General features: G+C 44.2%; 1 protein-coding gene and 1 pseudogene across 1 annotated transcript in view; one reads left to right on the forward strand and one right to left on the reverse strand.

Annotated features, from left to right (window-relative positions):
- The window catches only part of LOC102860010 (mitotic-spindle organizing protein 2B-like), a 15486-nt gene extending 1041 nt beyond the window's left edge, over nt 1-14445 (reverse strand). Inside the window, exons 1-2 of the mRNA XM_006894574.1 lie at nt 14282-14445; nt 14016-14164 (exon numbers count right to left, since the gene is read on the reverse strand). Coding sequence (XP_006894636.1) covers nt 14016-14164; nt 14282-14445 — 313 coding nt within the window. The remainder of the gene's footprint in view (nt 1-14015; nt 14165-14281) is intronic.
- A 1587-nt stretch (nt 14446-16032) lies between these two features.
- LOC102852947 lies at nt 16033-16609 on the forward strand (annotated as a pseudogene).
- Nucleotides 16610-24449: the final 7840 nt, after the last annotated feature.

Raw genomic sequence — 24449 nt, forward strand, 5'->3', positions numbered from 1 at the left:
GCAGGAGCCCCTTCCACACTGCCCTAAAGACTTGTATGAGCAAACTCAGGTGCCAAGTACGTGTCTGATTTTTTCTAAAATTTTTTTTTGTATGTAGCATCAAATCGGATTTGACTGGTACAGGAGATTGTCCCTCCTTCTCCAGCGTGTCTGATTCTTAGATTTAAGTTTTAGAAGCTCTTTTTTCCTACTTTAACCACTTTCACCCCCTTTTCCATTCCATATTATTAGGAATCTCTTGGCTATTAGTAATCTTAGTTTCAGCCTACTACTAGTAATTATTGATCAGTAACTATTGATTTTCTTAAAACTAGTCATAAAGAACAAATATGGAAGGCATTTTTTTTATCCCAGGCTCTGTGAAGATCACTTAATAGAGGTCTGTCAGGTACAAGTTCTACATGAGCTGGAACCAGCATTGTGGCAACTAACAACAGGTTATCCTTAGTTTTAGGTAAAGCGAAAAGAGTGTGTTAGGGGCTCAGATGGGCAAAGCTGGTCATCCAGTGTGTCATGAAAAGAGAGCAGAGTGTTCCTTTACCCTTTCCACAGATTCCTTTTGCTAGATTTCCAAAGGTCAGTCAGTGGAGAGGTGCCTGGCTCCTGTGAGAGCACTCTGCTGTACTCTAAGACTTTGCTTGGCAGCCAGGCCAGGGAGAAAAGGTCTGTGCTCTGAGGTGGTCCATGCCTGAATGAAGGGATGTTTCCCCAGAGATGAGGGTTTTAAATAGGGCTCATTGGTAACTCAGATAGGGCCTCTGTCGCACAGGTGAGCAAAGGCCTGAGATCACCAGCAGAAAACATGACCTACATACACAGGTGGTGGAACGCCACCATTCTCACAGACAAGATAGCAAGACCAGCTTCAAGTATGACACTTGGTCCCCCGTGGCCAGAGACACAGCCCACACCCTTTTCCAGAGAGGCCACAAACAGCGTGGATGGCTAGGTGTAATATGGTACATAATGCAAACATTTACTGAGTGGGGAGGGAAGCTCCCTGAAGTGGCAGAATGGGTTTCCAGTCTGCTTGAGCAGAGAAGGTTTGGGTCCAGGGCCTCTGCTTAGACAGGCTAGGAAGACTCAACCCAGGCAAGTTGCCTTCCCCTTTCCCCCTGGTGACCTTCCTTTCTTCAACATCCAGGTCGCTTCTGGAAACTGAAAACAGGCCGTTAATACTCTGGTTTGGGGTTTTGTTGTAGACCCCTTTCTTCTGTGGGTGGGAGAAGGGCACAGCTGAGCTTGTCTGAGCTTCCCACAGGCCACCTGGCTAGCCAGGGACAACAGTCCAGATTATCCTGTAGTGACTACTGCAGCTTAAAGCCCCTACCAGCTCATGGTCTGTCACCCCCAAACAATTTCCCACATGTAAGAAGCTGTGCTGCAATCTCAAAGGCACACGGTTTGACTCCATCAGATGTGGGAGAAGGTTGAGCAGTCCCTTCCCATGCTGTTTACTGCCTCTGGAAACCACTAGAGGGTCAGCTATGGATTGGTTCTGACTGCAAAGCACACAGTAACAACAGTGGGTGGAGGCTGCTTCCGGAAGTCATTGTCATGGAGTCAGAACACAGGATAGCTACCCCTCTAGCGGGTTTCCAGAGTAAACTAGACAAGAGGAGACTGCAAAACTCTCAGACATGGAACAGCTGGTGCATTTCAACCACCTGTATTTGGGTTGGCTAAGGGTACTGAATGTACCATGGACTGCCAGGAAAACAAACAGATTCATCTTGGAGAGGATTAAACCAAGCTACTCCTTGGAGGCAAGGATTCTGGGGCTTCGTCTGACATACTTTGGACATGTTGCCAGGAGGGACGGGTCCTTGGAGAGGGACATCATGCTTGGGAGGGTGGAGGGACAGCGCAGGAGGGGAAGACCCTCTATGAGATGGATCGATTCAGTGACTGGGGTAATTGGGATGGGTGTGTCAGAGGCAGTGCGGTTGGCGCAGGATAGAGCAGGGTTTAGGGCTGTTGTGCATAGGGTCACTATGAGTCAGAAACGACTCGACGGCACATAACAACAACAACAAGTGACTCATACTCTGCCTTAGACCACATGACCAGGACAGCACGCAGGTCTGAAGATGAGTTCTTCGACCTGAGGGAGGCACGGCCACCATGTTACTGGGGGACTGAATTGTGTCCCACAGAGGAAGTGCAGAGTCCTGAACTCTGTGCTTATGGGTATGACCCCACTTGAAAAGAGGGTTTCTCTGATTTGTTAACAAGGCCTGTCAGTTTAGGGTGTGTCCTAAACCCATCATTCTTGAGTGGCAGAGCAGCAAGCACCAGTGAGGAAAGACAGATGCCAAGTGAAGATGTTCCAGGAACTTCAGGGCCCCAGGAACTGAGATAAGGATCTTCCCCCAAAGTCAAAAGCTCTTCCCTTAGAGCCACTGCCATATGCCATCAAGTAGGAATGAACCCACAGATGACCCTCCAGCAGGTTTTCTGAGGCAGTGGCATCCACTTCCTAAACATGCATCTAGAAACTCTGTGAACTTTGATAAATAACTAATTGTTGAAAGGCTTCAGGCCTTTTGTTCACAGGGTTGCTGTGAGTTGTGCTCAACTCAACAGCAATCAACAACAAACTGTGTAAGAGGTGACTGTGTTGGAGCTGGTAAATTTGAACCATGTGACTTTGGGATTGCAGTGCAGCTTCTTCTCACAGGCCACCCGGTGCCCTGAATTTGTACTTCTAGCCTCTGAAGTGAAAATAAAAAAAGTGACTGTTCGGCCCTCTTAAGCCCACCCACTATGGTGTTTCTGTTAGGGCAACACTAAAGGCTAAGATAGCCTTCATTTGCCCTCATCACCCTGTCAACCAGTCCCCAGGTTCCCTCGGCCCCATTGCTGCCAACCCCGCAGGGCACCTTCCAGGATTATACTCACCCCAGGGCCTGGCATGGCCTCAAGTCCTAGCCTGAGGTCTCCCTCAAGGACTAAGCACACCGTGGGTGCAGACCTCCACTTGCTCCTGCCTATGTCCCCGGAGACTCCAGTTACAGTGTGATGGATCACTTTAAAAAAAAATTTTTTTTATTATTTGTATGTGTGTGTGTGCCATCAAATCGGACCTGACTGGTATAGGAGGAGATTGCCCCTCTTTCTCCAGCAGAGCATCTGGTGGATTCAAACCACACACATCTGGGATTGCAGTGCAGCTTCTTGCCACTAGGCCACCAGAATTCTCTTAATGGATCATTTTTACACTGCCTTTCTGGCCATGGTTGCCATCACTCATCTGCCACTCTGTCATGACTTGTATGTTGTTGTGATATTGCAAACTAGTATTTCAAACACCAGCAGGGCCCCCAAGTTTCCGCAGAATTTACAGACTGAGACAGACTAAGCCATTTCTTCTGAAACAATGGACCCTGAAGAACTCTGAATAACAGCAGAACAAAATTGCAGAACACTGAGAAGAATGGGAATTCCAGAACACTTAATTGTGCTCATATGATACATGCATGAAGCAGTCATTTGAACAGAGTAAGGGGATACTGCATGGTTCACAATCAAGAAAGCTGTGCAACAGGGACATATCCTTTCACCATAAATATTCAATCTGTACGTTGAGCAAATAGTCTGAGAAGCTGGACTATATGAAGAAAAACACAGCATCAGGATTGGAGAAAGACTCATCAACAAACTGCAAGATGAAGATGGTACAACCTTTTTGGCAGGGAAAAAGACAACTTTCAAGTACTTATGTCCAAAGACTATACAGCCTTCAGTATGGGTTACAACTCAACCTAAAGCAAACAAAAAATCATCACCACTGGGCCAACAGACAATTATCACAATAGATGGAGAAAAGACTGAAGTTCTCAAGGATTTCATTTCATTTTGACACATAATGAATACCCATGGCAACAGCAATCAAGAAATCAAAAGACAAGTTACACTGGGCAAATCTGCTGTCAAGGGCCTTTTTGAAGTCCTGAAGAGCAAGGCTCTCTGTTTAAAGACTAAGGTGAACCTGACCCAAGCCACGGCTATTTTCATTTGCTTCATATACACATGAAAGTTGGACAATGAATAAGAAAGACCAAAAGATTATCGATGCCTTTTAATCTGAATGCTTTCAAGAATACTGCTTATACTGTAGACTACCAAAAGACAAAAACTAATTCATCTTGGAAGAAACGCAGCCAGAGTGTTCATCAGAAGTAAGGATGGTGAGATACTTCACTTACTTTGGGCATAAAAATCAGGAGGGACTGGTCCCTGGAGGACATCATGCTTGGAAAAGTAGAGAGTTAACCACAGAAAGGGAGACCTTCAGTTAGATGGATTGGTACAGTTACTACTACACAATAAGATTAATCACAGCAACAATTGTAAGTATGACAACAATCAGACAGTTTGATTCTATTGCATCATGGCATCCATGGTCTTATAACCGTCATAAAAAAATTGGGTGGAAATGTTCATAGAAGCATTATTCACCATCACAAAAACATGCAAACAGTATTCAACCACAGTTGAATGGATTGAGAAATTATGATACATTCATACGCAAGAGCAATGATTTTGTAAAATACTACCTAACTTGGGAGGGATTGGAGAGCATTATGCTAAGTGAACTCAGTCCCATAAGGACAAATACTGTATAAGATGTGCTGTATTGTAGAAAGTGTATGAGATGCAGAGGGGTGAAGATGGGCAGGGAGTGTAGGGGGGCTTTAATCATAGGGTCACACAATTTGATGGGGAAGGGAGCGGTGGGTAAAGGAAATGGGAACAATCCGGTATGAAAAACAATGTATATGAACTTTGTAAGTAAACCAGTATAAAATAAAAATTTTATTTATTTTTTAAAAATAATAGAAATATGCAAAAAAAGGGAGCTCTAGTGGCAGGAGGATAGGCAATCTTGTCAGTGAAATTAACTGTCTCTGTAAAAACCCACTGGGGAGTCAGTTATAACTCAGAGGTACACATCACCACCCTGACAATGGCCTAGTGTGTAAGAAGTTTCACTGCTAATTCAAAGGCAGACAGTTGAAATCCAGCTGCTCCTCAGACCAAAGATGGGCAGTCTCTTCCTATGTGATTTACAGCCTCTGAAAACCTACTGGAGGATAAGTTATAAGTTGTGCTGACTCAATGGCATAAAAATGTGCAAAGCACTATGGCCCACTAAGGGGATTACCTCTAATTCACATAAAATGCCTGGCACTCCTGAGAAGACTGGACTATGCAGATAAGGCACATAGAATCCCAAGAAAGGGACTGGTCAGTTCTGCCATCTCACTAGGATGAGCCATCCCAGAGGAGGAAGTGGGAACCTTACTACTAAAAGATGGAAGCGGAATGTGTCCTTTGACTCTGGGTTCCTTTGCTGAGAATAGGCTAGATCCAGAAGATAAACAGTGAAAATCAGAGATGCAGAAATGGAATACTACAGATGGTACAAGATGTAACAGAGAAATAGGGGCAGTAGAATGAGGACACCAGTGAGATTCATGATCTGTGCAAGATAGTTACAGTAGATGCAAGGACTCACAGATGAAGTGCTGTCTTCAGGCAGGAAGCTTACTAGCCAAATGGGGTGCCCCTGGCACTTACTGGTGGAGGTAAAAAGCTTTGTTAACACCTGTTGCAGAAGAGGCCAGCATGGCCCAAAAGGCTGAAAGTTCTTGGGGCCAAGGTGACGAGGCCTGCTTGTGGGCCTTGCCAAGCTGCTATCCTCACTGAAGAATGTATCCTGAATGTTCCTGATCCTGAATTGTAATCTGTTATATCTCCTAAGTATGGTCTGAGGTCTCTATGGCCACTGTAACAGATCACTGACCCCAGCAGAGAAGTACAGTGCCTCTATAGTTAGTTAGAATTGCTGGAGAGAGATCTGTCTGATCCCCATTGTTAGGTCTGGACAAGGGGGCCAAAGAGAATAAAGAATTCAGAATTCAAACACTAATGGTCTTGCCTGCTACTGATAAGAAGAGCAAATGGCCTTGACTGCCTGGCTGAGCTAGCAGGTGGATCATAAATCAAGTGGAATGTCCCTCCCTAAAGACTGTTATAAAAACCCTCCCCAGTAAGTTCAGTGTGACTTCCCCATTCTGCATCCCCAGAATGAGGACCTTCACCTGGGAGCTCCCCTATTCCCCCCTTTAGTAAAGCTGCATTAAGCTTTCTCTCGCTCTCTCTGATTTCTTCCTTAAGTCCGTTAACACATGGTGCCAAAACCCGGAAGATGAGTTAAAGTGCTGCACCCCTGTCTTAAGGTGGGTGCTGGTGTGCCTTACTCTCTACTGAACCAGCCTGTGCAGTGTCGAGATGCTTGAACAGTAAAGTTCCACTGCTCTTTCTCTCCCCTGCTCTGTGTGTGCAACTGCTGACAAGCTCTCTGCCCCTTTTGTCTTTCTGATCTCTATATTCTCCCTCCCCTTTTTCCTGGAGGCTCCTAAAGCTATCCCCAATTGATTTCCAGATGTATTAAGCCTCTATTCTTCCACTACAAAGCTTTTAAGCTTTCCATCCCAGACATTGTGAACTCTCATGAGAACTCAGATCTGTTCCACTGGACTTCTGTCTGCACATATCCACAAACCACAGATCTGTGTCAGAAGCTCAACTAGAAATGCCAGGCATTTCTCCCAGGCTATGATGGCTCTGAGGATGCTCCAGCTGTCTATAGCCTCTCTTCAATCATAAGAGCTCCTGAGACTCCTGCTTTCCAGAGGATGCTCTGAAACTCCAGTTGCCTCACCCACAGATCAGAGAACTATGAGTAGCCAAGGCCCAGGCTCTCAAGAGATGATCTATTCTCAAATTCTTCACATTTGAGTCTAGCTGAAGACCTCTGCCTCAAGAACCTGATCCTTTTTCTGTAACCAAGCAGCCACAATAACAGCTAATAACGACTCTCAAAGGCCTAAGAATAAAACCTTTAGTTCAACATCTAGACACTTTCTGCCAGCAGACTTAAAAGAAACTTTTTGTTTCACTCCCATACCTACATCTGTCCCAGCCTACACAGCTCTCTTCCAAAGACCACCCAAATTCGGTCAAAGCTGGATCTCTTTGTCTGAAGCCACACCCTCCCTTTTCATTCTGACCAATCCAAACTCAGCCATTCGCATTTCACCTCTTATATCATTTGTTACCAGGGATAATTGGTTATGCCAAGCTAAACCTCTTTGTTCTTCAGTTGTCCAGCCCTCTTCTATCCCAACCAATCCAGACTCAGGCATTCCTATTCCACTCCTCCTACCGAGTCCCTCCTATGTCCCCTTCAAAAGTTACAAACAGGGAGCTCTGGTGGCCTAGTGGCAAGAAGCTGCACTGCAATCCAAGAGGTATGCGTTCGAATCCACAAGATGCTCTGCTGGAGGAGGGACAATTTCCTTCTGTACCAGTCAGATCTGATTTGACGGTACACGCACACACACACATACATAAATAAAACAAAAAAAAATTTTTTTTAAAGTTACAAACGTTAAAAGTCCCTTTCACATTCAAAAACCGTATCTTTCTGTATCTCTAAACTGCTGTAAACTCAGTCACCTTTAATCCTACCAAGAACCCTTTACAGCTTCTGTATTCCTAACTCAGCCATATGCAAATGTCGCCTCACCACAGGTAGCCCTTTCCAATTCTCCCTCAGACCCAGCCCCTCCCACTTTCCTTTCCTTTCTCCCCAGCACTTTCAGAAAGTTTCCTGCAACCACTCTCTTCCAACCTTAACCTACAAATAAAAACATCACCTTCTTCCTCCCTCCTCTAATCACATCAGCTGCCCCAAACAAAAACACACAGGTAAATCTGCCGAAACTCTCTGCTCCTGTGTCAGCTCTGGCAAGCCCCTCCCCCGTCCTGCTCAGAAAAAGTTCCCAGAGCAGAGGGAAATAGCAAAGTGAACAGCAAGCTCTCACCACTGCCCAATAGCATACAGAAAAAACCTAGAAACTACATCCAAACACCCCACTCGCTTCCAAACACCCTATTCGAGACCTAGCAGGCCTTTAAAGTTCCAATGCCCAAGAGGAACAAAAAAAAGAAAAAAACCCCACAACAAACAAACAAAAAACCTCGTGCCTCGCAGAAAGCGAATCTGCAAATATAACTGCCTAACAGCAGTAGTGACAGATCGGAAAACACTTGCTCCTTACCTCTGGGTACTTGCTTCAAGTGTGGCACAGAGGGCCATTGGAGTTAGCAACTACATTAACCTTCACCCTCCAAACCAGAGCCTGGTAACAGCCTTGTCCTATCTGTGGAACACAGGGCCATTAGAATACCGGCTCCTCTTCAGTCTTCAATGCCAAGCCCCTGAGGAGTAGCCTCTTCACTGGACCCAGTTCCCACCCTGGCTAATCTCTTGGGCCTGACCACTGACCACTGAAGATGCCCAGGTTCAACAATGCTCACCACTCCTGCTAAGCTCCCAAACCCTTCAGGTACCAGGTAAATCAGTTTCCTTTCTGGCTAATAAAAGAGCTACCTGTTCAGTACTCCCTTCTTTCTCGGTTTTTGTTTTCCCTACCCAGGTCTCAGTAATAGGGATTGATAGCATTCCCTCCAAGCCTCTTTATCACTCAACTTCTCCTCCTTACCCTCAACAAACGAGTGCTCACCCATTCCTTTCTAATTATCCCCACACGTCCAACTCTGCTGCTAAGCAAGAAACCTCCTATCTAAAATTAAAACTGTGTTTCACTAAAAACTAAACCTAGTTCACCAGGCCAGCCTTTAGTTCTTTCTCTCTTAACACTCTTTCCAAGTTCCCTTCTACACTACCTTTATCACCGGCATTGTAAACCCTGTAATACAGTATCTTTCCACCCCAGCTGTAACCTCTCACTACCAACCTGTTTTCATTACTCTAAAAAAACCTACTCCTCTTTTCCTGCTAGACCCAAATTCCCTGTCTCCGCACAACACTGCAGAAGTTTAAACCCCATCATTACTTGCCTACTTTCCAATAAACTTCTTATCCCTAAATAAATAATATTTTGTTGTGCAGTCCCTCCTACCAACTTTCACAAACTCACACAGCTCAACTTAACTTCTTAGCCTCCAAAGGATACAGAGTATCCCCTTCCAAAGCCCAACTGTCTCTCCTCACAGGCACATATATCAGCTTTCAATTGATCCCCACCACTAGAAATTCAACAGCCAATGAACGCAGAGCCATTAAAAGCTTCCAACCACCTCAGACTGCAAATAAAATCCTCTTTTCTCAATTTTATCAGTTTCCTTAAACACTGAATTCCCAACTTTTCCTTACTAGCAAAACCCCTTCATAATGCGGCAAGAAACCACCCCACAAAGTCCCTTAAATTCACTCCACCACACATCTACTCCAAGGCCACATGTGTGGACAGGATTAACAAGTTAATTTCACACATATGCCAACCACAAAAAAATATAAGTATCTCCTATCTATAGTAAAAACCTTTTCTGGATAGGCTGAAGCCTTCCTCACCCAAGCGAGAAACAGCAGATAAAGTCACCTGAAGCCCTGCTCCAGCATGGCATCCCCAGGTTTGGCCCTCCCTACTTCAATACAAACAGACAATGGTCCCAGCTTTGTCTCCAAAGTCACCCAGAAGGTATCCTCTAGTTTAGGTATCTGCTGGAAACTGCATATACCATATCACCCCTAGTCTTCAGGCAAAATAAAGCACATAAATAAACCCATTAAGTCCCATCTTACTAAACTGACTGTAGAGTTATGCAGGTCTTGGGTTGACTTACTTCCTACTGCCTTAGCCTGTATACGAACAACACGCTCACTGTCCTTTCTAAACCCCCTCCAACTAATGTACACCCAACTGTTTCTGCTAAGCCATAACTTACTCACCAAATCCCTTCTTTTAGCATCATACCTCATCTCTCCCTCCTTAAACAATTACTCTAAAAACAGACCACTGCATAACCAAACCCTTGTCTCAAAGTCTAAACGAAGCCACTAAAGTCCCTTCAAGAAACACAATACTCAACAAACAGCGTGCACCCAAGCCTCTCCTACCACACTAAAACAAACCTTATACAGTCATCCTGACCACCGGCACAGCTATTAAGGTCATAAGTAACCCCCATTAACAACACCTTTCTCAAGTCAAACATGCCTCCCTCACTGAGTGAACTTCCTACACTTTCAATGCTAAGTCCTACTACACTTCAGTCAGCACTCAAGCCCTAAAAACAAACAAACAAACAAAGAAAAAAACACAAACCACCTCCACACAGCAGTCTAATCCAACCATACACCTTATTGGCTCAGCAAATTGCTCCAACAAAAATACCAAACAACAATCACCATTTCAATATCACCTAAAGCAGTTTCATCCTATAAACAACCCTTTGTTTACTTCTTACATAACCAAATTCACTAATACTATAAAAAATAACCAAAAAAAATATATACAAGTTGTCCATATTAGGCATGCAAAATCAGTAACATTTATAATACCACTATATTCTATTAAACAAAACAAAAAACGCTCTACCTTTCTATCTCAAACCCCTGGAATGTCCAGTGGCAAGCTAGAGTTAAAGAAACACTATTTATATATAGTCCCTTGCCCTCTAGCACAATACACATAAGCACAGAATACACTCTATATGCCAATACCCAAGTACAGGTCTCCAATGACATTCTCCAAGCTGAGCAGACAATAATAGAACAAGTCTCTGGAGAGCCACAAACTATGCAGGCCCCAACTTGAGTCCCAATTATCCAGAGCACCTTACTATTCCTTAGCCAAAGTCAAATAGTGACCAACCTTTCCCTTTGTTCTCTGTGTGCCTCTTTACAACGACTTTTGCTAGCAGCAGTACCAATCCATTTCTTAAACCACACTCCACCAAACCACCTCAAGCCACTTCACTAGCCCAAATTAAGTACTCTAACATTCCAAAACGCATTCCCTTCTGAGAACCAGTGCTTGATAAGCAGACTAAGCCCTCTTGCATCTAGCATCCTCTGCAACAGAACATAAGAACTGTATAAACAATGTAAGCACATTGCAGCTGAACCAGGACAACACTTCTGGTGTAATAAAACTCTATAAAGAATTCAACCACAAGCCTTCTCCCAAATTAGCTCAAAAACCCATTTCTAGCTTAAATTCTTCCTTATCTAAAGACCAACAGTAATCATCACCATATTGTTATTAATCGTTCCATATCTCTTTAAATTCTTACTTCACAGGGTCAAGGAAATGACTAACTTAATTCTCCCCTGGCCACTAATCCCAGACCAACTCACTACAGCTTCCGAACCCCCAAACCTTGGCCCCTGCTCAGCAGGAAGTAGCCAAAATAAAGATACATCACCCTGTTTTATCACTAAAGAGGCTGGGATGTTAAGCCTGGACAAAGGTGGCCAAAGACAGGAAGAATTCAGAATTCAAACGCTGATGGCCTTGCCTGCCACTGATAAGAGCAAATGGCCTTCCTTGCCTGCCTGGCTGAGCTCATAAATCAGAGTGGAATGTCCCTACCTAGACTGTTATAAAAACCCTCCCTGGTAAGTTCAGTGTGACTTCCCCATTCTGCATCCCCCAGAATGAGGACCTTCACCTGGCAGCTCCCCTATTCCCCCCTTTAATAAAGCTGCATTTAGCTTTCTCTTGTTCTGAATTCTTCCTTAAGTCTGCTAACTTAAGACCCACCTTATGGGAATTTGCCTTAGGCTATTGATCTTGATTCTCCTTTCTTCTTCTGGAGTAATTGTTATATACTATCAAGTTGGAATGACTCATTCCAGCTGACCCTCCAGCAGGTTTTCAGAGGCAATAAAATAGACAGGAGGATATAGACAGACAGAGTAGCTGATGAATTCAAACTGTGTACCTTTGAGCTGGAAGTGCAACTCCTTACAACTGAGCTGCCAGAGCTCTTTGTAAAGATGCTATTGTTAGATGCTGTCTAGTCAAGTAGGACTCATAGCAACCCTATGAACAAGCAAACTGTTCTGTCTTGTACTATCATCATCCTTGACACATTTGGGTCCATTGATGCAGTCACTGTATCAATCTATCTCATTGAGGGTATTAGAGGAGGTCACATGCCCTTACCCACAGGTCTTCCCACTTATCACCAGGCTATCACTTCCCACAGGGAAGGGCTGCCCAGACACAACTCCCTTCACTCAGACCCTAGCTTCATCTCCCCTCATGCACGTCCTTCTCCTTTAGTTCATCTTTCCTCTCTAAACCTGTAGAAGTGCCTCCCCTTGCCATTCTTCTGGGTTCTGTTCACACCTTTAGACCCTATAGTCCCCAAGCCTTGCTGATTTAACTCCCAACATTTCTTGAGGCATAACCCTCCTCTTAGCACCCTAAGTTTGGCAAGGAGGGACTGGGCAGCTGCAGGGTGGCATATGCCACTTGCTGGTACTAAAATCCTTCCCAACTGCCCCTGCTAACTGTCCCTTCCCCAGTTTATCCCTCAAGCTCCAGCAGAGTTGCCTAGGGTTGGTTGGCCACACTGCTGGCCCCGTTGCTCTGTTCATCCCAATTCCCTGTTGTCCTCCTGACTCTGAGAGCCATGCCCAGCACACAAGTTTACAGAGTATGCATGCTGCCCCCTGTAAGGCAGTGGACACCCTGACCTGGGGCAACATTCTGTAGGTGTGGAGGGAGACTTGTACTCTGAGTTTCCAGAGGCACCTACAATGCAGTGTACATGGGAGAAGGAACAAGTTGGTAGCCAAATCTCACCTCTTTCTTATCATGTTGAGAGGCCTGTGAGGTAGCCTGGCCCAGGCACCAGGCAGGAGAAGGGACTCGGAAGCACACGTCACTTACACACCAAGGAAAACTGCAGGAGCATCTAACATCTCTACCTCATCCTCCATGAGGCTCCAAACCCCAGCAGCCAGTCCATGTGAGCTTCTGAGAAGCTAAGACACATCTAGGACAAAGGCTGCTCTCATCCCAGTGCCTAAATGGCCCTTCTAAAGATGGGGTGCTTCCTTGGTGCAATGTCACCTACCAGGGCTACCTGGGAAGTGTGGAGCCTGTCCTGTCCTTGAAAGCTGCCCCGGTGGCCTACAAGTTCTGCGGTTTGTCTCTGCATTGTGCACAGTAGACCCCCAAGGGCCTGCCCATGCAGCTCCAGCCAGCCCGGGCTGGGCTTTCACAAAAGCCAGAACAAGCACCAACCCCCAGAGATAAACTAATAAACGCCACCTGCAAAAGGAGAGAACAGGCAGCAAGAGAAGCGGAGGGAACCAGGAGGCCCCAGGGACAGAGGCAAGAGCGTGGCAGGCGGGCCGCAGAGCAGGGCTGGAGAGGCCGCGGGAAGGGATGGCCTCGCTGTGGGGCTACTGTTCTCGGCAGAGAGAGGAGAGGCCTCTGGAGTTTGGAGAGACACAGAGAAAGCAGAAAGAGCAGAGTCAATGCTGAGGCGGGCGGTGCAGGTGCCCAGGGCCGTTCAGGATAAGTTATGGGGTGCTGAAGGTCCCCCCCAGCACTCCCACCACCCAGAATCCAACCCTCTACCACTCCCTTTGCCAGGAGGCCCATAGAATCCAGTGTTTCCCGCTTCTGGGAAGAAAGCTGGCCTTGAACCCTTGCCGTCTGCCTGGGTGCTTCTGCTGTATCTTAATTCACGTCCAGGGGTCGTAGGGTGCAGAATGGACACAAGTGAACACAGAATGGACACCAGGTGTTCTGGTGCAGGCATTCAGGCTTCACACGACCTGGTCACCTGGCCTCCAGCTCCAAGTCCTGGGAGGGTCGTGTGTTCTAAGGAAGCAAGAGGCTGGTGTGGCCCCTGGAAAGCACCTGGGGTGGATGGTGTCCAGGCGAGGAGGTGACAGGAAGGTCGGTCTCCTCCTGCCTTAGCCTAGAATAACTGCTGGGCGGGACCCTGAAAAGGGCTCCTCCGGACACCCTCCCCAGGACCCCGGTTCTGGAGGAAGCCCTTCAAGGGTGACAGCAGTAGTGTTCTAGGGCTTCAAAGGAAAAACCGCTGTAAGGTCTGGTCACTAAGGCCCAAAGTGCCCTGCCCTCCACTCGGCCAGTGACCGCAGCCCTGACCTCGGGTTTCGGCCACGCCAGCGGCGGGCAGCAGCAGGGCCGTCGACTCCATAGGTTCGCTCGCCAGGCCCCGGCCGGCGCACATGGACTTGAGCATCTGGAAGACAGCCAGAGGGGCCACGTTCATCTTCAGCAGGTCTACCAGGATTCTGGCGAGAACAAAAGCAGGTAAGGAGTGAGTCCGCCCAGCTCGGGGCCAGGGCGCCCCTCCTCCAGGTCTACAGGTCCTGCTCCCCGGAGGGCCAGATTCCCCGACGCGCGCTCACTTGAACACGTCGGGATCCATGGCGCCGCCCGCCGCCTGCGCCAGCTCGTACAGCTCCATCTCCTCGGCGCTCAGCACCTTCTTCCGCCGCAGCACCAGTTTCTGCAGGGCCACATCCAGCCCGGAAGATGCACCCGGCCCCGGCCCCGCGCCCGCCGTGGCCATCAAGGTAATTCAAGTCTTAAATATTTTTCATGTACAGCAAAAATCTGAACATAGGATAAATAAGGTTGTGTCCTATCTTCATTGTTATGCACTATTGCATCTACTCCAGCTCTTAGCAACATTATAGACAGATTAGAATTTCCTTAAAAGGTTTCCCAAGCTCACGTCTTTCCAGAGGAGGGTCATCAGGTCTTTTCTCCCTCAGAGCAGCCTGTGGGTTCAAACTTCTGACCATTTAATCAGCAGCTAAGTGCTTCAATATTGTACCACCAAGGTTCCTTTCTTTCTACTCTCATGCACCCAAGTACTTTGTATATCAATCACATATGTAAACACAAGAGTAAATGCTAAGGTCAGGACTCTGTTTAAAATAGGAAATCACAGTTTGGTCTACAGAAGGCTCTGGTTGTTGGTTTGATGAGTTTTCTTTCCCCCATTCAAATGTAGCTGTGCCTCAGCCAGTGTTTCATGAATTCTAGAGAACATTCATTGTCAAAAAGAGAAATGCTCCTGCTAAAAATTCTTTCCCAGCCTTTCTGAATCTGATGCCTATTTTATTTCTAGTTATTTTCATGTCCTCAGCTGCTGCTGTTGCATTCCCACCTCTTGGACAGATCCAGAGGAATACAGGGTTCCTCTGTGGCTGGGGGGAAAATGCCTGCCAAGAATGCTGAACTTCTGTGGAAGGTCATCCAATACTACAAAATGGACTGAGTACAGTAAATAATACTGTTGGTGCAAACAAATGAATAGCCCATGGCAGTGGCATTTTATGGGGAAATATGATAGCATATAATAACAGGAGCCCATCTAAACATGGAGGAGCATTGTAAAATATCTCCCAAAGGCGTGCAGCAATTCTGTGGTTAAACAAGGACCAACCCAAAGCTCAGAGTGCCGCAAGATAATCTCCATGTCAAAGTACTAGTATCTCTTCTATTTTACTTTTAGAGCACTACCCCACTGCCTCACCCTCACCCCACCTTCCAGCTCAACATCACAGGCAGACATGCTTCACCTGGTTCTTAGAGCAGACCCTTGGATCAGGAAGGAGGAATGAGGCCCCCTTCTCTTGAGTGTAAAATGGTCATGACCACTGGAACTGGCTCTCAGACTCCTTGACTGTCAAAAGATGGGTCAAATCCCTGTATAAGTGTCACTGGAGATGCTTACAATGTCTGAGACTTGACTTCTGGTTCAGAGACTGTCTTTTTGAGTTCAGAGGTTTCCTCAAGGTACAGAGGGGAAGGTGTTGGGAGACCAGAGTTTGGCAGATACCTCTCATTAAATGTATGTCCTCAAATCACTTTTGGAACAAAAGTCCTTTCCTGCTGTAAATACAGAGCTCTGAGGGACCTTAATAAGCATCTGGGGAGAACAGAAGTTGCCTTGAGGCAGCTCAGAAGTGGCCTGGGAGTGGCTAGAAGAATGCTAATTGCGCCTCCAGTCCCCAGGCTCCTCTGCCAGGGAATGGGTGAAGTCTCTCCCCACTGATGATAGCAAAACCTCTTGACTTAAAATAGTACAGAACTGGGATGCTGCATCTCTCAGAGTGGAACATGAAGTTGCTCTTTCTTTGAGTGGAACATGAAGTTGCTCTTTGCCGCTGCCTTCAGTGCAGACTCCATCTTCTTCCTGCTGTTGCCTGGACCCTCCACAGGCGACGAGAAGGGGCTCACAGTTATACACGAGTTGGACGTGAAGATGTAGGTTGAGTGGCTATCAGTCTCTTTTTGGAAAGACTCTTTCAAAAGCACTGGAGAATTTTGCCACTTTAGCTACAGGCGAGAAAGGGTTTGGCTATAAAGACAGCAAATTCTATCGTGTGATCAAGGACTTCATGATCCAGGGTAGAGATGGCACTGGAGGAAAGAGTATCACTGGTGACCGCTTCCTTAATGAAAACCTCAAGCTGAAACACTATGGGCTTGGCTTGGTGAGCATGGCCAACGCAGGCAAGGTTGCCAATGACTTGCAGTTCTTTATGACTCCAGTCAAGACATCCTGGCAAAAGGGAAGCACATCATGTCTGGACAAGTTCTAGAAGGCCTGGATGCAGTCTGCAAGGTGGGGAGCACCGAGACAGAAGGCCACTGAAGGGTGTGATCATTGCGACGGTGGCAAGATTGAGGTGGAAAACCCCTCTGCTATCACCAACGAGTAGGACCTGGGGAATCTCTTTCCTTGGAGCGACCTTCTGTGTGGTACGGCTGCCTTCTGGGAGGTGAAGGTGGCCGGCAACAAGGCTCTGGCTACACCAGCCCCAGTGCTGACGTCTGGCAGTGAACTCGCACCCCCACATTCCACAGGCCTAGTTTTGTAACAAATTCCTCCCAATACTTGACCAATAAAGAAAGGTGGGGTGGCTGTTTTTGTATTAAAAAAAATTAAAATGGCATGGAATTGTCTGCCTTTGCTCCTTAAACTAAGTTGTCTGTTAGTTGCTCTTGAGTTAAGCTGCTGTTCCTGAGGATCTTCTGAAAAACAGAATGGAACTGGTCTGGCCCCACAGAGTCAGCTGTTTCCATTAGGTAACAGGGTTTCTTTGTTGAGGGTCTCCTCACCCTTACAATAGAAAATCTAGGTGAGGTTTGTGTTTTTGTTGTTGTTTTTGTTTGCTTTTATTTGTTAAATTTTAATTTGTTGTTTGGTTTTATGGTTAAATTGGTCACAATCTAAGCAAACCAAAAAGAATATAAGGAATATGTCTTTACAAATAAATACAACAATTTCTTTTTTAAAAAAGTACAACAATGGATGAATGAAAAAATCTAACTTTTCTGTAAACTTTTGCTAAAATCACAATAAAATGAAAAAAAAAATTATACTGCTCTACTCAAGAACAGTATAAAGATATTAAGTGATCCCAAACCTGCACTCTTTTCAATCATTCACTATGCAGCTGAGAGTTGGGCAATGAGTCAAGATGAAAGAAAAAGAATTTATGTCTTTGAGTGGTGGTGTTGGGCTAGAGTACTGAATATCTCTGGACTGCTGAAAGAAAAAAAAAACATATATCTTGGAGAAAGTGCAGTCTGGGGACTGCCCAGATGCAGGAATAATGAAGCTGCATCTTTTATACTTTGGACATGTTGTCAGGAGAGGCTATTGCTTGGAGAGGGACATCATGCTTGGAAAGGTGGAGGGTGAACGAAGGAGAGGAAGATCCTCAATAAGATGGATTGACACAGTGAGCAACGGGCCCAAGAATGTCAGACCGGACAGGTGGGATTCAGATCCACTGTTCATAAGGTGACTATGAGTAGTGCTTGACTCAATGGCACCTAACAGTCCCACCAACAGGGGTTCTTGGGCGCTCTCAGCCTCACTGACCACTGTCGACCTTCCCTGGGCTTCTGTCCAGGGCTTCTCTGAAATCCAGGTGTGACATAGTCTAGAACCTGCCAGGCATGGTCATATTCTAACCCTGAAGTGTGGGGAATAGATTCTTTGTGGGTTGGACTTTGAGCCAGTGTGATGTGAGGGCTAAGTGGTAGGTAAAATGTTGCCTTTCCTGGAAAGGCTGTTTGTGATGGATTGAATGATGTACTTCCAAAATATGTGTAGTAAATTCTATCCTCTATGCCTGTGGCTATAATCCAGTTTGGAAATGGATTGTCTTTATTATCCTGTTGTTAGGTGCTAGTGAGTCAACTATGACGATGCACAATAGACCTGAACCTTGCCCTGTCCTGCTAATCTTCACCATCTCCGATATACCTGAGCCTATTGGTCCTGTCACTGTGTTAATCATCTTGTTGAAGGTCTTCCTCAATTTGGCTGACCTTCCACCTTTCCCAGCAGGATCTTTTTTACATTCATGAGGAAGAGTTGGTGTAGAACATATTTTGAGTCAGTTGCTATAATATAAAAAAAGAAAAGATTGAGCAAGCAAGCAGGTGGCTCTGGTGGCTTAGTGGTAAGGAGTTGTGCTGTTGATCAAAACCTGACCCCATGCAATTCAAATCTACCAGCTGCTTCATGGGAGAAAGATGGGCAATCTTCTCCTGTGCAATTTAATATCCCTGAAAATCTACTGCAGAGTCAGCCATGAGTCGGTTCTGACTCAGTGACACATAACAACAATATTAAGCAATTTCGTTTCGGTGCTTGTGTCACAGCAGCACTTGATAAGAAAGGCAGACTTTAGTACTGAGAAGTGGGAGCGTTAGTCCAACAGATATGTAATATGTGGAAGAAATTTTAGAACTGAATAATGAGTAGGGGTTGAAAGAGTGCTTAATAACAGAACCTGAGACCGCTTTGACAACACATCTATCTTGGAAGAAGTGTATCCAGAGTGAACTAGAGGCAAGGAGTTGAGACGTGGTCTCACGTACCTTGAGCATGCTATCAGGGAAGCGCCAACTCCTGCAGAATATCTTGCTTAGAAAAGTAGAGGGTTGATTAAAGATAAAAACCCTCAATGTGATGTACTGGCACAGTGACTACAACATGGACTTAAAAGCACAGCAAAGATTGATGATGAAGCAGGATCTGTCCAGGATTCATTCTGTTGCACATAGGGTCACTATGATTCAGAGACCTCTCAATGGTACCTAACTTTGTAATAAAAATAAAGATTGCTTTGAAGAGACTATTTCTTGGATGACAACCATCAAAGACAATAGCAATTTTTGTTATATCAGCACTAGGAAACTAAGCCATCATTTCTACAACTTTCCAAAGGAGAACCTGCAAGACTGAACATCAGTTGCCTGGAGTGGCAGCCAATTAGATGACATCATCTTTTACAGACTTTCTCTCCTTTCCTGCTTCATTTACCTGGTCCTTCGTGATACTTCCTGGTATACTCTACCCAATAAACTTAAGTCCTTAGCCTTGACCTCTGCTTTCTGGAGAAGCCATGCAAAGAATCAGTCACACACAAAAAAACACATTTGTAGCTCACCTCGAAGAATGAAAACCAGGGTGTGACATTTTATAATAAAAGGGGTGATAAAGGACTTCCAACACACTCATTGCTGTTGATTTAGAATCGAAACCTATTGGTCCTCCACTGGGGTTCCAAGGCTGTAAATGTCAAGGGAGGAAATGGCCCATCTTTTTCCTATTGAGCCACTAGTGGATTTGAACCACCAGAGAGGTGATGACTTTGGATTAGCAGCACAACTCCCTGCAGAACTTTCTACCTAAGGACTAATTAAATAGTCAAGGAAAAGAATTCTGCAAGACTTGTCACTCTTATCAAGCAGATTTCAATTCATCTTGACCCTCCATCAAGTTTCTAAAGCTACAAAAATTTACAGGAAACCACTCATCCTTCTCCCAAGGAGTTGCTGGTGCATTTGTACCACTAACTTTTTAATTAGCAGTGCCACATCTGACTATGCCACCAGATCTCCTCTAAGACATAAAATACAATCAAAGTTGTGAAAGAAAGTTAAATGACCCTTAGAGATGGCAACTATAAAATGCATTATTTTTAGTTTGTATTATGTAGCTATACATTAATACAAACAAGGATGAGTATAAGTGGAAAACCACTTAAACTTATGTGACATCCAAATTTATAAGATTTTCTTTCCAAGTAATAATCAAATTCAAAAGCAGATAATTATAGCTACAATTACCTGGAAATGAGTGTTTCATAAAAATATAAACAATATGAAATTAATTCAAGAATATAACTTGATTCCCACTGAAATGAAACCTGGCTCCTTGCTGATAAAATTTGGATGAAACAATTCCAAAATCTATGCTACGTTTCTTGGAAAAATAAACTGTACAAAAAGGATAATTGCTTTTTAAATGTTATTCAAGTAATTGTCTAATCATGGCATTTAACTCGATGTCCTACTTCAAGTTTTTCACAGCAGAAAAACCATCAAAATTTTAAGTTGTTTCAGAGATGTAATTTTAAAAAAGGTTTTGTTGCTGCTCATGGTCAAACTACTTCTACAGTGACATGAGTTCTTCTGATCTCAGAGCTTTAAAAAGTTAAAAAAATTGTAAGTCATACTAGTTTAAGTAGTTAATCCATAAGCCATGCTTGACTGTGTTGTTTATGATTATGTAATATTTGCAAGTGGAAAAAAAGAAAGCATTATTGTGTAGCTGCCATCATTAAGAATCATTCCATTTTATGTAAAAATCAGAGAACTCTTGCATAGAGTCTAGATGACAATATATCAACAATAACTTTCACAACTTAAGCCTTTGTGGAGTACTATTGTCTAGTTAATACCAGAGAAACTAAGCAACTGCCAGTCCATTTACTCAAAATAAAAACTCAACTCATTGCCATTAAGTAGGTGCTGACTCAGGGCTGACCTTCCAGCAGACTTTCCAAGGATATAATTCCTATGGAAGGAGATTGTCTTTATCTCTCCACACAGCTGATAGATTTGAATCCAAGTTTCTCTCAGTTAGGAGCACAACTCCCTACCACGAGGTCAATGCATCTACTAGGAAAACCTAAAACTAGTTCCTACCTGGTCCTGGTCTACTCTGTTTGAAAGGTTCAGTAATTTTTTTTTTCTTTCAGTTCAAAGTAATTATTAGCAACTATAACTATGTATTCTCCCCTGCCAGTTTCTTATTTCCTAATGCCAAAGCAAATTTTTCATCTTAGCAAATAAATCCCCTTTCCTAATGAGTGCTGTTTTAAACATAATGATGGATTAGCATCCTTTTAACTTAATAAACTATAAATGGTATGGCCACGTTCCACTCACATCGATACCTCAAACTACTTGCCTTTCTTTCATTTAGGATAATGAAAAATCACTTAAGACCATTTACATAACTGGCATGTAAATTCAGAGTAGCTATCCATCACTAAAATATTATACCAAGTTATTAAAGTGACATTTCATTGTACTTAAAATAGTTGTTCCAATGTGAATTTTAAGTAGCAAGTGAGCTAAATACATTTTCTCAAACAATTTCTCTTTAAAAGCTTTAATGTACGGTTCTTTGCAGAAGAATGCCAACAAATAATTATTATTTTCCCTATTAAGAAAACACCACCAAACTAGAACAGTTGTGTGAGATTTAGGATTCAAGATGGAAAGTTCTTTTAATCACCCCCTGCTTACCTTAGGACCTGCATTTTTCTCATAATTTTTTTTTTCCTCCTGTGAGGAACTTAGCCAGTTTTCCTGACATTGGGTCACAAGGACTTGGAAGACTATTGTGTAATGCAATAAATCATAGAATTTGCCTGAGGATCTTCCTCTCTGCCTTTGATTCTTTTTGCCCCTTGGAGGAAGAGGAGCTCTGGCTGGAAGGGAGAGGAACAATGAAGACATGCAGGGAAAGGAGATGCAAGGTCAAGTTGGAAACATCCATCTTCTGTGACTTTCAAGGCAGGACTGCTCTTGAGTTGGCTGAGGGACAAGTCATCCCGAGGGGGCGGGAGGCGCGGGTTACACACCACCTGGAACTGACAAAAGGGATTAAGTGTAATGATGGGTGGCTGTTGGCTCTCCAAATGTCATCTGTATATCTTTGTAGAACCAGATGCCTTCTTGGACTGACCAGATTAATTCCAGGCCCAAGGAGCGAAAGGATCATAGGCTAGTCAAAGGAGCGAGAGCTGAGAGGAACTGTGATGTTACGTCCCTAAAATGACAAAGCCCAGATACTTCACATGACTCACCTGGATCTCAGAGGAAGTGGTTGAGCTACAGATCCAAGTCACATGACCCCTGGGTCCTTTCATGCTACACAACGTACCTGCTATGGTCCCAATCCTTGAGTCTTGTCTCACTTTCATATTTATCCCAAGAGCTGAAGGGCCACTTGGAGGTGAGAGTGAGGCACAGTTGTTATTCCTTGTGGCCTGGCCCAAACCATCAGACAGAGGTTGCCTCATAATCTCATCTCCTTGATGTCTTCAGAGTTCTATTGTTCTACAGCAAGCAACAAATGCTGGCGAGGTGTGGAGAAACTGGAACCCTTATTCACTGTTGGTGGGAGTGTAGAATGGTGCAACCACTGTGGAAGGTGGTAAGGGGCTTTCTCAAGAAGTTGCAAATAGAGATACCATTTGACCCAGCAATTCCACTACTTGGAATATACCCCAAAGAGACCATAACTGCCATCTAAGCAGATATATGCACACCCATGTTTATCACGGCTTTGTTCACAATAACAAAGAGTTGGGAACAACCAAGTGCCCATCAACAAATGAATGGATAGAGAAGCTGTGGTATATTCACACAATGGAATCCTACACTACATTGAAAAATAAGGAACTCATGCAATATTATTCAAAATGGGGGACCCTGGAGGACATTATGCTCAGTGAAGTATCTCAGTTACAAAAGGACAAATAATGCATGGTGCCATTGCTGTAAAATAGGACTGACCTTGGGGTTCAGGGGAGACTGAGAAAGATGGGATAAATAATGTATACTGCATTGAAACAGATGAGGGAGAAAACTGTTTAAAATGGATATGGGATTGGGTATCACTGTCATGACAGGAGTCCAGAGTGAAGGCTGAATAGTGGAGTGGACCTCGGGGGAGGGATTGTAAAACAATGAAGGAATTTTTCTTTTACTTTTCAAAGAGAAGAGTTGAACTGGGGCGAGGGGTGGGCAGGGAGAAAAGTGCAACAATGAATGAATGGAAATCCAAAGTCTCTGTAAATGTTCATTAAAATGAATAATAATAATAAAAATGTAAAAAAAGAGTTCTATTGTTCTGTATTTTTAAATAATCACCCCCCTCTTTCCTAAATCTCCTACTTCCTTTCCCTTCACTTTTCCTCAAGTCGAGCAAGAGGATAGGGATGAGAAAACTTGGGTTCAATGAAAAGATAATGCAAAAGAGCCATTATTATAAAATGGCTTCAGAGTTGCTGACTTGGCATGCTTACTGATATGTTAAAAAAAAACACACACAACAAACAAAAACCACAAAAACTAGGGGCAGCTCAGCTAAGGGTTAGATTCTCCTATCACAAACCCAACAGTACTCTAAGATTCCATTCCCCGCTCCCCCCCACCCCCCAACACCACACACACATACACTAATTCCTTGGATTATTCTTGGCCGGTTAAAACCTTCCTTGGGCTCACTATCAACAGATCTGATCACATCAGTTGGCAAATTATATACAAAAAAATATATTTTCTCATTAATAAATATAAGCAATTAGATTGTTTAATACCAATGATCTAATTTCCATTCTGTCTTGAGTCATCTATAGAACCCCTGGTTCTGGAATTTGTAGAATTGGTTGAGAGCTGTCTAATAATTCCTTTGTGAAGTAATTATTTAAAAATGTCTCCATCTAACACACCTTGCAGAAGTTATAGGGTTTTCATTGTTGGTTTTATGTGCCCTCTAGTTGGAACTGACCCTCCAGCAGGTTTTCAGAGTCAGTAAAGAGAATGGGAGGAGGCTGCCCATCCTTCTCCCATGGAGCAGCTGGTGGATTCTAACCATCTGCCTTTGAGATTGCAGCACAATTTCTTACCACTAAGCCACCAGAATCCGAGTAAAGTCATTATTTTAAAATGTTTTCATGCAAAACTTGCTTATACCCCTTGCAGAAGCTATAGAGTATGTTCTGATGTTCTATTTTTACATATGAGAAAACAAAGTCTTGGAATATTTATTATTATTATTAATTTGTTCATGGTCACACACCTTGTAGTTGACAGAGTTGGGATCTGAACAAAGGCAAACTGGCTATATGCCTGTGTTCCTAATAACCACATCACAAGTGTACCTCCAAGATACTGTGGATTTGGTTCCATAACAGTGCAAGCAAGCAAATATCAACCACAAGACAGCAAGTCACATGAAATGTTTTTTTTTTATTATTATTATTATTTTGTGTGCGTGTACCGTCAAATCAGATCTGACTGGTACAGGAGGAATATTGCGCCTCCTTCTCCGGCAGAGCATCTGGTGGATTTAAACTGTGTTCCTCTAGGATTGCAGTGCAGCTTCTTGCCACTAGGCCACCGAAATGTTTTTATTTCCCAGTGCACACAAAGTTATGCTTACATTATACTGTAGTCTTA

This window comes from Elephantulus edwardii, unplaced genomic scaffold, assembly GCF_000299155.1.
Source record: "Elephantulus edwardii isolate Elephantulus edwardi_28Jun2011 unplaced genomic scaffold, EleEdw1.0 scaffold00146, whole genome shotgun sequence".
NCBI lineage: Eukaryota > Metazoa > Chordata > Mammalia > Macroscelidea > Macroscelididae > Elephantulus > Elephantulus edwardii.